Source organism: Zeus faber (genome assembly GCF_960531495.2).
Source record: "Zeus faber genome assembly, chromosome: 3".
NCBI lineage: Eukaryota > Metazoa > Chordata > Actinopteri > Zeiformes > Zeidae > Zeus > Zeus faber.
In genome coordinates, this window is record NC_137190.1 from 19,192,066 (window position 1) to 19,208,084 (window position 16,019).

At 43.2% G+C, this 16,019-nt stretch overlaps 1 protein-coding gene across 2 annotated transcripts in view; it reads right to left on the minus strand.

The window, feature by feature from the left end:
• The window catches only part of myo1ea (myosin IEa), a 42,625-nt gene that overhangs the window by 11,696 nt on the left and 14,910 nt on the right, over window positions 1-16,019 (minus strand). For both annotated transcript variants that reach the window (XM_079997576.1, XM_079997575.1), the window contains exons 3-18: window positions 15,890-15,979; window positions 15,001-15,095; window positions 12,325-12,412; window positions 8,587-8,676; window positions 7,320-7,451; window positions 6,759-6,893; window positions 6,309-6,441; window positions 4,753-4,949; window positions 4,586-4,666; window positions 3,959-4,045; window positions 3,725-3,811; window positions 2,695-2,862; window positions 2,046-2,131; window positions 953-1,034; window positions 718-824; window positions 1-60 (exon numbers count right to left, since the gene is read on the minus strand). The exon at window positions 1-60 is cut by the window's left edge and continues 39 nt beyond it. In XM_079997576.1, coding sequence (XP_079853702.1) covers window positions 1-60; window positions 718-824; window positions 953-1,034; window positions 2,046-2,131; window positions 2,695-2,862; window positions 3,725-3,811; window positions 3,959-4,045; window positions 4,586-4,666; window positions 4,753-4,949; window positions 6,309-6,441; window positions 6,759-6,893; window positions 7,320-7,451; window positions 8,587-8,676; window positions 12,325-12,412; window positions 15,001-15,095; window positions 15,890-15,979 — 1,718 coding nt within the window. The remainder of the gene's footprint in view (window positions 61-717; window positions 825-952; window positions 1,035-2,045; window positions 2,132-2,694; window positions 2,863-3,724; window positions 3,812-3,958; window positions 4,046-4,585; window positions 4,667-4,752; window positions 4,950-6,308; window positions 6,442-6,758; window positions 6,894-7,319; window positions 7,452-8,586; window positions 8,677-12,324; window positions 12,413-15,000; window positions 15,096-15,889; window positions 15,980-16,019) is intronic.

Below are 16,019 nucleotides of genomic sequence, written 5' to 3' on the forward strand. Positions count from 1 at the left end.
CCAGCACGCCTCACTCTGATGTTCTCCTTCAATCCCAGGTACTCAACTTGGTGCTTCACTCTGAGGACACACGCGTACAACAGTGTGCACAAAAGTGAGCAGGGGGGTAAATGTGTAAAAAAAGAAGCAGATTAAGTGTCTCAATGTATTTAATCAAATTATACTTGGAAAAAGGGAATATATCATTCTCTGACCTAAAACAAAGGCCTCACACAACGCCCTTACAAATGACTTAATGCAGCTTCCTGTTAAAGAGTTCCGCTGCTAATTAAATGGGCCGACCTGAGACAGACTCACAACAGGAAGCCCATTAGGCCCCAAACAATACCAGTGCACCCAGCACTGGTACATTGAGTCCCCTGGCTGAGTGACCAGGGCAGGAGCAGATCGTTTGAAACGGTCTAAGACACTTCCCCTGGAAGTTGGGTTTGAAACCAAAACACAAGCTTATGAGACACACGTGAAATATCGCAAAGACAAAACAGGGACCGTTACCGTACATTAGTGAATGGAAAACAGCATTGTGAACGCTCTGGTAATAACAGATCATTTGACGATACGGCATCGTGCAAGACCACGAAGAGCGTTAGTCATTTGCTGCCTTTGTTGCAAAACTGAACAATGGGAGTTATGGAGACGCTGCGATCAAAGGATGACTGCAAACAGGAAAAGGAAGGACTTTGATGACTCGAATGTGAATGAAATTGAGCCACCTACCGGCTCTCCTCCCAGTCTTTGGGCTTCTTGGTCTCATTGGGTTTGATGCAGCGGATATAGTGCGGAGTACATTTCATTAGTGTGCTCACCAAGTCATTGGCTTGTTTCTGAAACACGGAAAAGGAGGTAAAATGAGAAACAGTATATAAGTTACATTCACATGTAACCCGGAAACAAATGTATGGACGCATGTTATGTCGGAAGTGAGATAAGAGTAGACAAAGTTGTTAGTGACCTTGATTTTACTTCCCGCTGTTGTGGGTCGACCCTTCTTTTCAGCGTTGAGGTTCTCGAGGAATAGCGCTCTGATGAAAGCACTGGTGGAGGAGGGATGATCACAAAATGAATTTGATGAAGCAACATCTTGACAATATCATTTTTCAATGTCATTTTCACAATCGCAAACGCCCACAAGGCATTTGCTGCAGAGGGAAGCCGGTTCAGAAAACACCCAAACTAATGCCATGGATGTTAGTTTGGGGTGGATGTACATGAATGATTAAACCAAAACAAAATGCAACTTATAGCGATGAACGAAGTAATATATTAAGCTACGTCGTGGGAGCTATCGATTTCACAGAGTGGTCCCTCAGTGATACACCCATTTAGAATTTACTCAAGAGACAAAAATTCAATGTTTTGCGTAAACTAATGTAATGCTGAATATATTCCTTGGCCGCATTCGCAGTCTTAGTAAAGATAAAATTTTCTTCAAAGAAGAAGGGAAAAAAAACCTACTTCACACTGATCATTGATTTCCTTCACGTTTGAGTATGCCAAGGTCATAGCAAATGTTTGTGAAACTGTGTGTGTGTGTGTGTGTGTGTGTGTGTGTGTGTGTGTGTGTGTGTGTATACATCTTTAAACGTGTGTCTTTGAACAGAGTTTAGGGAACCCCTCCCTCCCTGTCGCGCTTCATAAATCGCATCACAAAGGGGTTAGTGGCGGTTGCAGCCCGTGGGGCAGACACGGTGCAGGCTGTTTGCACAGATGGTCCCATTGACACAGCGCGAGCCAAGAAAACCCCCAAGACGGGTAAAGCCAGACCCCCTCAGCGCGGCTCCCCGGGGAGACCACGCCCACAGGACCCCAAAACGCATATCTGGAGAGGAGGCTGTGCATGGGCTTGGCGAGGGTCAGTCAGCCCCGCGTACCTCTTATTCTGTCCTGCCCTTTTGCAGCTGCCCTTGGCCTGAAAGACTCGATTCAGACTAATGCGTTCAATTGTGTCCACGTGCACGGCAATAAAAGAGTCCCCTTTTCATGAGCGCAATAAAAGAAATCCTTCACCACATGTTTCAGAGCGGTTTCAAAGAGGAGTCGCTTACATTTCGCTGCTTTGCATCAGTTCGATGAGGTCATTGAAGAGAACATCACGGTTCCTCTCGCAGAAACCCTCCGCGTCGTAGGACACCTGGAGGAGGGAACCCGCCGAAAGGTTACCCAGAGCTAATCACCATCAGGGAATGTGCAGCGGACCCAACACCAGGTGCTTCAGCAATACTTAAGAGATGACAGATGACTTTTGGACTTTAGGGAAAGAAATAGTACCGAGGATTGTAAACACAAGCTTTGCACAGACTCCAGCACCCCACTCATTAAAAAAAAACACACAAAAAAAAAAAAGGTTATTCAACGTGATAGGATAGAACTGTTATTTTTTTTTTCTCCTCTAGTTTTAGTCCAGAGGAATGTTCAAGGTCCTGACTAAGGAGGCATTCAAGCCTTTATCACATGGCTCATTAGGTTTTTGGCATGTATGGCACCTGCCTGAGGCCACCACACATCTGGAGAATGCCATGAGGACAAACCATGTCTAGAACGCAAAGGAATGACTTCACTATTTTATCATATAATTTTTTTATGTTTATTTATTTTTATTTTTTGGGTGAGATCGTTATGGGGCATCTTCACAGGAAGTAGCGGAGGGAAGAGAAACAAGCGAAGAAACAAGGATAGAAGAGAGGATGGACGGACCTTGCCGGCGTAGTGGTGGATGATGAAGCCTTGGTTCCAGCTGTTGAAGTGCTCGTGGGAGTTGATCTGGACGCGGAGTTTCTGCAGCATGGTCTGGTCGGCCCCCTCGCCCACCGCGTGCATGGTGGCGCACACGTCGTCCAGGATGCTCATGATGCCCGGGGGATTCTGGGATCACAGTTAGAAGGGCATTAGTCCGGACGAGGTACCAAGCGGCCACACAACGTTCTGCATCATCAGCCCCTAATGCTGCCACTTCCTAACTTCCATTGTTAAGTTTGACGGCCAGGAAGTCAGTCTTAAATGAGACTCTTTTGGGAAATATAGGTGGTTGAACCAAATAAGGACTGCATGCAACACCACACTGCAATACCATTATGAACTTAAAGTTCTATCGGACCATTTATAGTTCAATCTCAATGGATAGTTTTTCACGTTAATAGGACTTGAAAAGAAGCGGTAGCTAAGAACAAGCAGATTCAAAATGACTTAACATCACGTCCCCACGCCCAGTGATGTCACACCACCCGCAGCTGCACTCCCCTCTATTTAGACTGTGTGTCCAGCAGTGATCGCTGGCCTTGCGCGGGCACAGTAGCGGCACTGTTTCCCCTCGCTGGGTGGCTCCGCCGGGAGAACACAAATAACTGTTGAAAAGGAACATGTAAACATGGCCCCGGCTTAAGAAACAAGGAACGGCGCAAAGGCCTAATTGTCGGGCCGCGATACAAGGCTCGCCGCTCTGCTCAGATGTCGGCTTGTTTGAGGGCGCTCGTGCCGGATTTCATGGATTAGACCTCTCAGCGGGAGAGATAAATCAAATTAAGAGGCATGTCGGCACGTTTCAGGACGTTAAGCCGCTGGACACGGGGAGGAGTGCAGAGACTTGGCGAGCCGTCAAAACTGCTTTGTTTTCAGAGTGTTTGTTTCGATTTGGAGCTTAAAAAACAAATGAGAGATCTTAACGGCCTTTGAGTTTTGCGTTTTAAGCGCTTTAAGTGTTGGAGTGCACGGCGGGAACGGCGTTTACCACTTTGCTCTCGATGAGGTCACAGACGATCTTGTTGTTAAAGTACTCGATGGGAGTCCATTTGATGCCCTCTTGTACGTACTCCTCCTTCAGGAAGTGACGTGGGCGGAGGGCAAAATGAAATAAAGTAATGAGAGGAACAAATATAAAAGATGGAGAAATACATTCAAGGTAAAAAAATAAAATAAAAATCGCAGAACCGGAGAAAGGTTGATAATACAATTTTAAAATTACCTGCTCAGCTTTCAGCGTCAACTCAATAAAGATCTGTTGGAGCTTCTCATTCACAAAGTTAATGCAGAACTGTTCAAAGCCGTTTTTCTAATAAAGAAAAAAAAATTTTTTAGGAAATGCATATCACCTCATGAAAGGAATTTCGCTTATAGACTATCCACCATCCTCCACACAGACATCTGGACACCATATTTAATCGAGGCTTCCTTGAGCTATCTCGATATTAAATGTTATTTAATGCATTATTCAGTAAAAAGATGATGCTCTACAGTTAGTTGTCGTCTTTATGATGAACTATATGATGAGTGCCGGCAGAATAAGCAGCTCTTCCAGTGAGTTATCTTATTAGGGCTAATTCTATCCCAAAGCGTGAGGTGCATTTGTAATACCCTTTGTTATGCAAACTAAACACTGGCTAATCAGATTAACATTCTTGAAGTCTGGCATTTCAATCAGGAGATGGGACCTAATCCACATCATTCATAAATCCTTTTCATCCTTAGTGTTTAATCTCTTTCATAAAGTTTAGAATCATTAATCCAATGTATGGTTGTCTGTCAGGGGATTGCAGAGCATATCAGTGAAATGGCAACGTACTAACTTGAGAAACGGCCACGTTCCACTTACTTGGAAAATTTCAAACCCGTAGATGTCCAACACTCCGATGTTTAGCTCCTGATGGTCTTTCACCATGGCTTTATTGATGGACTAAAATAAAACAGACAAAAAGTTTCACTAGAGAACGGCTTTTTACAACAGAACCAATGGAGCCAGGCATCGAGATCCACTCGTACCTCCACCAGGAAGTCAAACACACGCGAGTGCAGGGCCTTGGAGAGCGCGTCCCGTGTGTAACATGCCTGCTCCACGTTCAGCGTCACGTCAATAGATTCCAACGCGCTCCCCCACTTGCTGTCCATCTTGCGGCTGGTGAGCTTCTCCTTTAGACGCTTCTGGTCGATCCCCAGCAGGAACGCAGGGAAGGCAAGAACTGGAAACAGGAAGAAGAGACAAAATAAAGGTTGTTTTTTTATTAATAAGCATCCAAGCCCAAATGACATGGGCTTGAACGTTTGTTATACCTCAGAGAACTGTGTGTATTTTTTCCATATTTGTGTATATATATATATATATATATATATATATATATATATATATATATATATATATATATATATATATATATATAGGGAACTTTTTTTTCATAACTCAAAGTCTTGAACTTGAGGTATTTAATCTCAATGTTACAAAACAAAACACATTCAAGTAGACTAGAATGCAGAAAAAAAAAAGAAAAAAGAAAAGAAATGTTGAGAATACCAGCCGAGTGCAAAGTAGTCTGCCGATTGGTCTGGCTTCTGAAAAGGGGGTCGGCATGCCACAGATCATTAGTCCTAACCTGGCATTGACATAGTCCCTGGAGAGCCCCTCCCTGCCTTATTATACTGAGTCACTTCCCCTAAAAGGAAATGGTTCTCAGGCCTGCAGTGGAACGGTGTCTGGGAATGCATCATGTTACTGCAGTAGCCCCTCTTTTGGGACATTAGAGTGTGAGGGAGCGTGTGTCTCGCTAAATCATGGGGAAAAGGCTTCCTTTGTGCTGTAATGAAGCCAGGAAAGTTCTGAATTAAATGACATGCTAGGGACTGGAGTTTTTTTTCCTTTTTATACATCATTATCTTAAGGGGGAGAACCAGTGCAAATTTGTATTTTGAAAAAGATAAGCAACTGATAATTCCATTATCTTGGATACATTTCTTTCCTTAAAATCAAAAATGTATGTATCATTGACACAAAACCAAGTCAATCTAGCCCAAACTGATGTCTAAAGCGTCCTGAAGCAGTCTTCGGATTTGTATAACTTTGTATAAGATTTGTATAGATGGAGTTTTGCTGTGCTCCCGAAGAGGGAGCCGGATGTCCGGATCTGTGTAGCACATTGCAATATAAGTCGGCAGGAAGTTATATTGCAGGGGACAGGAAAGGGAGAGATTATGGGAGTACTGGCATTCCGTCTGAATACAATAGACCGTAACTTTGTACATCTTATTGGAGAGGGGCAGGAAGTACGTAGGAAGGAGGGCTGCATCACATCCGCCTGGGACCAAATGCGTCCAAACTTTAAATCTGTAGACCCCTTATTCACACAATAAAGCTTTAGGGACTTTAATGGACTGAGAACTACAACTTACCACAGACGGGAAACTAGGGGGAGATGGTGAGGGGAGATAACAAAACAATATAAACCACAACGCCATTAGCTCTTTCTGTTATTGACTTCTCCCTGAAATAGAGCTGTTCCAGGCCTTGTTTCTATTAGCGGGCTCCTGCGACCTCCGAAGGTACTTACACTCCTCGCTCTCCACCGCAGCGTAGTTCCCCGCTTCCTTGAAGTTGATGTTCCCGAGGTGCAGGACGCCGGCCACAATCTGGAGGACCATCGCGCGGTCCTCGCCTGAGATGCCGATCACACCCATAGCGTGCTGGAGGAAAGGAAAAGGAAAAAGGAAAAGGAAAGATTACATTAAACCCCCGCTGCAGTGCGGTTTTACTCCGCTCCTGCAGTACTGAGCCCCTTTAATTACTCCGCTTGTGGTTTTACTGGTAAACAAAAACAGGTGAACGTAGTGAGAGAAAGAAAACACAAAGGGATTGGTGGAGAGGCAGAGGGCTTGGAAGGGAAGGCCGTGAGCCATGTGTGTAGGCCGGAAAAAAAAACATAATAGTAACTGTGTGTCGCTCGCTGTCCCTTTATCCAAGGGATGATAACAGGGGGAAACAGACCCTGGAGCAAACATACCATTGTTTCTTGAAAGTCGCTCTTGTCGTTGATGTCATCCACCTTGTAGGAACCAGACTGGTTGAGGTAAGTGTAGTAATCCAGGCTTGTGACCCCCAGGCTGTTTTTCTGCTCCGCACTGGCTCCTTCTATCATCTGTGGGGAAAATGGAGATTATTAGACTCATGTAGACTATATCTAATATTGTACACTATATTTCAACACAGGATATAGAATATACTGTATACTTATATTCCCTCCTCAATAAGCTGATCCAATTTCACCCACTTTCATATTCAATTTCTATTCCATACTCCACTGGCATTTGATGAGAAACTATTTTGGGAAGAACTAACCCTGGATGAACTACCCCGTTTCTTCCAACAACCTCCAGCCAAAAACAGTGAAAACAGCTTGACCCTCTTTTCAGAAGCCAAATGGCACTTGTAAGCCAACGTGTCCTGAAATCCCCTCGCAGACCCATTAAGCCACCCCGGGGCCACGTTGTCCCCGAGTTCTCAAGTTGGTCGTCCGCGGTTAGCGCACGGCATTGTTGAGGGATCGGCGAGCATCACGCCTCACCTGATAAAATATATGGAAACTCCGCTCGCCAGGGTTGCGCATGACGACCCGGGATTTCTCCAATAGGAAGTTGGAGATTTTCCCTCCGTCTGGTTCGCCCCCGGAGCTGAACTGGATCTCAAAGTATTTTCCCTGAAGGATGAGAGCATGGTTTCTTAGTATCTGAGAGGGACATTATAAAGTCAAAACCCAGAACCAAAAAAAAAAAAAAAAAAAAAAAAAAAAGGGGGGGGGGGGGGGGGGGGGGTGGCACTAGGTGTGTTTTTTTGTTGTTTTGGTGTAAAAACCCAACCCTGCTCTCTGTCTCCGTCCTAGCAAGCCTTTATTACTGCTCTGGTCTAACTATGCCAAAAGGACGTGAAAACTATTTATCCTTATAAAACAATGCCTCAAAAGGGAGAGGCTTTGAGGCCAACTGTGCCAAAACGAATTTAAATTCAAGAGCATGGGCAGAGAAAAGGCCCTTTGTATGTTAACTTGAATCTGATACTTTGATACCGAGTCTTGTTATGAAGCTTCTGTCACAGTAAGTTTTGCCACGCTCCCTCAGCCTTACTTATTTACTTACTAGATTCATGGGAAACAGCATTACTACATGTTTCAGTGGTTTCTGCAATGTGCTGCCCAGTCTTTCTGTGCACTGTGCTCTCACAGCACAGCTCTGGTTAACCAGGACACACATGAAGCTTGCAGCTCCAACCAAGAGGAGCCGGGGAAGAAGCCATAAATATAAATTATTGTTTTTGCAAAAAGTATGGCTCGGATTTCGAAGGACGGTGCACAGAAAATATTCAAATGAGCCTTCAAATTATCTCGGAGTAACTGGAAGCCACAGAGTTTTCTCCAGTGTAAAGCAGCTGGAAGATTGTACGATGATGAGGCATTTCTAAATTAGTCTGAAGCTCCTGACTGTTATGATGCCATCTGTTCCTCCACGTCTCTGAATAGTAAATTGGATTCTACTTTCTACTGTCTGCAAAGTAAAGTTTTGGAGCAGATGAAACATTATGGGGAACATTTGGTTGCTCATAAAAAAATAACTTGGAAACTCTGATTTAAAAACGTTTTATTTCGATTTTTATTTTTCTTCTTTCTTGACCCTGCCTGAAAGTTACGTCTATATATATTTTTTCCCGGTTCACCAAAAGACCATGAAACTATTTTCGATCTAGCCTCGGCACACATAGGCATAACTATTCTAAAAATGTTAGAAAATAATAATAACAAAAAAAAAAAGATGGCAAAATAAAATAAATGAGAGCCTTACAAATCTGCTGGAGTTGTTGTTCCTCACTGTTTTGGCATTTCCAAATGCTTCTAGCAAGGGGTTGGACTGCAGGATGATGTCTTTGACGTGCTGTCAGGAGACAAAGAGAAGGAGCCGTTGGATAGGGTGACGGACAGACAGCCTTCACACTTCAGAACGTCTCTGGAACTTTCCACACACACACACACACACACACACACACACACACACACACACACACACACACACACACACACACACACACACACACACACACACACACACACACACACACACACACACACACACACACACACACACACACAATTATCTTCTGCGTGAGCAAGATGCATGTCAGAACCTCATGAGTTTTAAATCAACACATTGAAAGAGAGAACTATTCTTTCTTTTGTTGTTGTATGCCAATTAGAAGTAGCTTGTCTCGGATAAGTTTTGTCTTTTTCTTCTTTTTTCTGAAGAGCAAACGAAAAAGGAAGGGAATAATCCCAAGCAAGAACTTTTATTGTACTTGTGTTCTGTTTATATTACCATCCCCCTATCCCCATACTAGGGAAAAAGTCAAGTATATCAAGAGCAAATCAGATGCACAAGTGAGAACAGAGGCTGCAGAAGCTCGCAGACAGACACAACACGCACAGACTTCAACCTAAAAAAGAAACAGAAAAATGGTGACGACCCCCCCCCACTACCCTCACTCTTGAGACAATAGGCAGTTGTATTAACTGTGATTTAAAATATTCCCGTTATGACATCAAACTTCCTTTTAGGCTGAAATTAGATTCGATGTTTGATGTGAACTTGGCGTATCAAGGTTAGAGTTGCGACATCTGTTTTTGGCACTTTGCCAGATGGCTGATGGAGGAAAAGGAGGAGGGGGGGGGCATAAGGCTGCTGGTGGCCTGATGAGAGATTAAGATGTTGATGGAGGATGAATTGGAACAGATAAGAAAAGTGCAAAAGGACGTTTAGAGTTTTTAAGTCAATGTCTACAGGCATGTAAATACATAACAATAACACAGTAAATGTGAAAGACTTTTAAATAATAATACATCTAAATAATGAAAACTTCTAAACTTCTCAAGAAGAACAAAAAAATATCCTCAAGGCTACATCCAGCCAAGCACGTCCTGCTTTCACCCTTTGGTTTTCTCCAAACACCAAAAAAAGTGGGTGTGGCGAGTGACTGAACGCCACACATCGGCGCAAACATGGAAACCAGAGGGTAAATGAAGCTGATTCTCAAACACTATTAACCAGAGCTTAGAATCAATTATGGAGACTAGGGGTAAACTTTGTATCCACTCAAACAAAGGTTTTGAGATGATGTTTTTGTCTCTTCCATCCTCACGCTGACTCACATAATAGACTCTTGGGAAAAGGCTGAAGTCACTCAGTTGCAATGAGAAAGAATGACTGCGAAGAAACTGAGTCATCACACTGCGAGTGACCGTGCCAGATTGGATAATTATACTACCAAGTACCTTTTAAAAACAAGAGCTTGAAATGTGGAACTTTTGGTGATGAAATCTGAAACGTATGGCGGTGACTGTTGAATGCATGTATTGCAACATCAAAAAAATACAGGAATACCCACTACACCAAACCCCGGTAACACCCGCTAACAACTGCCATTTGTCATCAGTAGGAAAGGATGCACTCGGGTCTCAGTCCTGGGTCAAATCACTCGGCAATAGACACATAGGGTTTTAATCGGCTCCACCTGCGATTAGCTCTGACGTGAACAGGACACCCGGGTCGCCCCGCTTATTTTGGCCGCTTTACTGACGGGATGCAACGCGTGTTGGAATTCCGGACTTATCTGTGTATTCTTCGATCATTTCATATCCCGTTTAGAATCCAAAATTAAAAATAAGAAGTTATTGACATTTTTTCCCGCATGGGGGACCGTGAAATGTTGCGAGTGTGGGGATCGCACCCTGGGGAGCACAGCGGAGCACAGCTGCCGGTGGGCCAGTATCTGTGCTGCTGGTGCTCTATGCTGCTTCTACTGTAGTGTTGGGTCGTTCATGAACGATCCGCTTTTGAACGGCTCAAAATCCTCCCCCCCCCCCCCCCCCAAGTTTTACAGTTTTATGTTGTTGTTTGTTTAAGTTGCTGTCTCCTCTATTGTTTTATTGCCCATCACACTGGAACCATGACACGCCACTTTTCCGACGCGTTCATGCGTCCAACTTGACGCACCTGATCAAAAACGGCATTTCTCCTGCCAATGGGAAACGTGTCAACCGCCTATTTTCAGCGGGCAAACCCGGGTCAACCCGCTCATTTTGGTGTGAAAACGGTAGAAGTGGTCTTTAAAGCCAAAGGGAAACCTGATATGCAATCGTATATTTCTCATGCTTTACCACTGAGCATAGAATTATAATTAAAAACTTTAGTCTGCTACATAATTTTTACTTTGTCTTTGACATGAGCATTGTTTTCAGAGTAGTTCGGGCCTTACACTAAGGTGACCACATTTTTTATTACCCCAAAACCGGGACCCTTAAGTATACCACACGTTTGGCACAGTACACACACACACACACACACACACACACACACACACACACACACACACACACACACACACACACACACACACACACACACACACACACACACACACACACACACACACACACACACACACACACACACACACACACACCCCAAGCGTGTTGATGACGACACCCACTTCTCCGGTGGGATCTTCGTGCACACTCTTTTCTGCTTGCCTGTATACAGTATATAACATATGTAAGCAAAAAAGTATAATAATAATATTATTATTATTATTATTTAAATTGTACTGAAACCCGGGAGAATTTGCTGGTGAATGTTGAAAACCAGGACATTTTAGTGCTTTACAGATATCTGTCAGGTCTTGGGACACACAGCTCAAAACCGGGACAATCCCGGTTTTCACCGTGTCTTACACTGTATACGGTAGTTCTTTTTCTCCTCTGTTTGCGGATATCAACTAGGTGCTTATAACTGTGCACAATGTGTCGTACGCAGCAAGAAACTAAAGGCAATAATTTAACACTTGGTCGCCATCTTTTAGAAGCCTGTAAATTATACCGGTTTTTCCATTTCAGGAACCAGGAACTTGGTTCCCAGTACTTAGGACCTTTTTTCCGCAAGGGCAACTAAATTCAGAAATTAGCTCCACATGGATACAGTAGTTCCTGGTCCCAAAAAAGACCCCAAAAGCGAGGTCGCACGGGAACCAGCGGGGCTGAGTTTGACGTAGATTCAAGATTCAAGATTCAAGAGGTTTATTCGTCACATACATATACATACTTTCATACGTACTGAACGTACTGAACAATGCTGATTGGCCAAACGCAAGCTAGGCAAGAATCATCAAGCACACCATTCTTTTGTTTTATCAAAGAAAATGGAAATCCAGAACTCAAAATACAGCGACCCATCGACCAACAACGAAGTTCAAGCACTAAAGTTCATATTTTTTCAGGTGTGGTGGGAAAGCAACCAATCTTTCAGGGAAGGTTCCCTTTTCAGGAGGTTCTGTTTCTAAAAGGTTCCCCACTTAGTTCCTGTACCACGATGGAAAATATAAAAAATGATTAAGTGTCAAACCTGCAAACATGCATTAGTGCCTTCACAAAAAGACATTCCCTATTTGAACATCCCCCTTACTAATGATGTAGAAAAGTCAAGCTGTCCAAGTGCAAAATCCATGGTTTTGGCGAGCCTTTTTTTTATTCTCACCTGTACTCTGGGTCCTCCTCCTGAGACTCTGGAGATGTAGCCCATGATATATTTGGCTGCCACAGTCTTCCCTGCACCGCTCTCCCCACTGAAAAACAAAACACGTTCAGCTGTAAGAAAAGGCTTTATTGTCAGCGAGATCTGGAATTGTCTGACTGGCCAACTCAAACAAAACCAAAATAAAACAAAAAAGATGTACAAATATTTTCATTTTACATTTTGTTCATCATTTCACATGTTTAACACCTGTCGGGTCACATTCTTTTTTGTCCTTCCTCATCTTACAAAAAACAGTTTTTACCTACAGATCTGGATGTATGGTTCTTGTTATTGACCAGGAGGCGACAAAATGTATAACAACATATACATTCACATTTTAAGATAAAATCAGAGCCAATGGGTCTTAAATCAAGAGACACAAATCTGGCCTTTTCTACTGATTAAACTACATTTTCTCTCTATCCCCTTAAAGGAATATAAGGATAAGGAAGAAAATGTGTGTGTGTGTGTGTGTGTGTGTGTGTGTGTGTGTGTGTGTGTGTGTGTGTCTGTGTGTGTCCTTCTACAAGGACAATAGCCTTCTACTGAAGGAGAGCACGAACTGCAGATTTTTTTTTAACCTTACTGTATAAACAGGTGAAACCCCAGCTCCTTCCTCTCTGTGGACACAGACAGCACTTACTGCACACACTCAAATGTCTTGTAGACCTTTCCAAGCAAGTCTAAACTCAGAAGCAGATTTGAGTTTAATTGATCTAAGGAGGTGGAGTGCCACAGTATTAATGACAAAAATACTTTTTTTTGTCACATTCACCAGGCTCCTTTTCTTCTCCTTCTTCTTTACACTACACTTGTCTTTTTTCATTCGGTCGGGGCTATACTTATTTGGATATATGTGGCTTGGCAACGTTGGCCGGCGCAATATGTTTTTATTCCTTTGCCTTAAAGCAGAGTCAGGTCGGTAAAGCCTCTCGTACGAAGCACAGCTGCGTAGTGTTACGAGGCTGCCAGGGGAGGTCATGGAGGCCAACTCCATTCACAACCGCTTTTCTGTATGCCTTCACACAGTAAACAGCATACCCATTTTCCTTCTTTTGTTTTCGTCGCCTGGCTGTGTTCATCCCACGTTCCCCAACACAGGCAACTCAATCGATCTCGGGCATCAACATACGGAGCAACTCCACGCTCCGTGTAACCTGGTCGTGAAGCGATCCGACCCTCTGTGACTGAGGAACCTCCTGAACTCTGCTCACAAACACCGGCTCTCCTCCTGACGCTCTCAGGTCATTGTCTTAAGACTTGTTTTATTCCGCCCCCCCGCCCCCCCCCGGTTCAAGCTGTGGCCAGAGATTGAATCACATCCTATTTTGAGGCCCCAAATGGCCCAGTCTTATTGTTGTAAGCACTCAAATGGTAAAGGCATTGTTAACTTCCTCAAAGATAATAATGCCCAAACATGGACAAAGTCAGATTCTACCCCGAGTATGAACGCCCATATCAGCCATGAGTGGGGATGCATGTTTAAGCACTTCGTAAATAATTGCACTAATGCAATAAAACGTAGTCCGTTGTTTTTTTTTACCAAAACCACAACTCTATCTTCTGCCATTAAAGCTGTCTCTACTCAGACAATTGCATCTGAGGCTGTGTAAGCAAAATGAGGACAGAGTTCACAAAAAATGTAATAAAACAACCAACCCCCGCCCCCCCTAAAAGAATTAAAAGAAATAAATCGGGCCGAGTCAAAAGTTGCCCAAATAGCACTTTTAAACCACTTTCAATGGGTCATTTCCCGTTGAAGTGCTCATGATTCACACTTTTTCTGAAAAAAAACTGGTAAAAACACAGTCTGATGGCGACCACATCGCCTGGACAGCGATTTCAGGGAGGCCTTTGTTTGCTCGGATCTGGTTCATAAACAAAACCACTTTCATGTCTTTGTTTGCTGATCTGGTTGATCACAAATCCACTTGAATGCTTTTATGTGGGAAACTGAACTAGCAAGTGCTCGCTGTCCAAACAACAGGGGGGAACGTGCTGACCAATGGTTATTTGACATTAGGTAAGCATTACAATAAGGTGAATGGCCCATAGGATGCAGCCCCCAACCATGACACCACACTTTCCCAGGCTTCACCCCATGAAAGCATTTGCAACCTCTTAAAACAGGATTTTGGTAAGGTGAGGTGAAGTGATTTTGAACAGAAACTCCCCAAATCCAACGGTGAGGGAGAACATTTGGGCTACAAAAGCCACTTAAAATGTATTGACATGGCTAGTTCAAGAGCAACACACATACAGCCACCGACCTGTCTAGATTTTTAATAATAATGCATTTCAGGGAGCTATGCGACACAAGCTGGCTTCAAAAGTAGAACGGTTGAAAAGGAAAAATGTCACCTTGAATCATTTCAAGTCAGCTGTCACTTGCAATGTGGGGGAACCTGTTCTGTCGGTCCTCCGGTTCCCCTCCCGTTTGTGAACACATTCCGCAACGTTAAAAAGCTGATCATACTGTACCGCCGACAGAGACAAACATCTCATGGCTCGCCGTGTTCTCTATCTGTGTTCTGTTCCGTACTGCGGTACATTCTTTATGTCACACTGGAGACACGTCAACGTTTCAGATCGAGGCAAGACAAGAAAAAGGAGAGTTTAGAAGGGGGTCGGTCTCACCTGATAATGACGCACTGGTTCTCACGGTCAATCATCATATTTCTATACATGTTGTCTGCCAGAGCATAAATGTGAGGAGGGTTCTCATATTGGGCCTGGGAGTTGGGGAGGGGGAAAAAAAAAAAAAAAAAAAAAAGGAAAGCAGTTTTAAATGTTTACTTTGAAACATTTTGATATATTAATTATGATTTCCGAGATATATGACTTAAGACGACAAATATAACATAATGTCATCGGCGAATAGGCTCAATGTCAATGTCACGAAATAATTTCAAATTAATAATCAAAGACCTTTTATCCAGGTATAGGGCCGGATCATTTGGGACATTGATACATACTTTTTAACATCAAGATTATTTTTTTTACTATATACTACAAAAATAAATAGGTTAAAAAAAAAAAGAGATTACTTGACACATTGACTCTTACTGTACAAACCTTCGACACAATTTTATTTTTGGCCCATCTACACTGAAGGGACTACTGATGGTGGATTTAATTCTGACACCCAGCCCTTTTCAGGAGTCTGACATTGTGGGTCCCGGTTCTCCAGCCAAGAGCAGTTTAAAGAAATCAGACACGAACAGGCTGTTCTGTGAACGTCTTGCCGAGTCTGCTCGCTGCATATGGAGAGTTTCTGACTAGAACACGCGCCAGGCCACTGGAAACTATTTGCACAACACCTAAACCTCTTAGTTCCAAAGCCTTTGTCCTAGTTTATCGTCATCCTGTACTCCGAGCTCCCATACGACTTCAAAGCTGCTACAAAGTGATTTCTTATTTTATTTCACCCAAAACGGAAACAATTAAAATTTCTTAGTGCTGCAACAAATTGAGAATTAGGTGTCTTCTTGTGGAAAAAGTTTTTATTTATTTATTTTTTACTTACTGCACCCTGATACATCTCAATTTCTTTATCTCCAAAGTATGGCATCAGCTTGAAGGGGTTGACGGAAATGAGCACAGGGCCGATGTATGTCTAAGAAGGTTGTAGGTTATGGATCATAGATTACATAGAA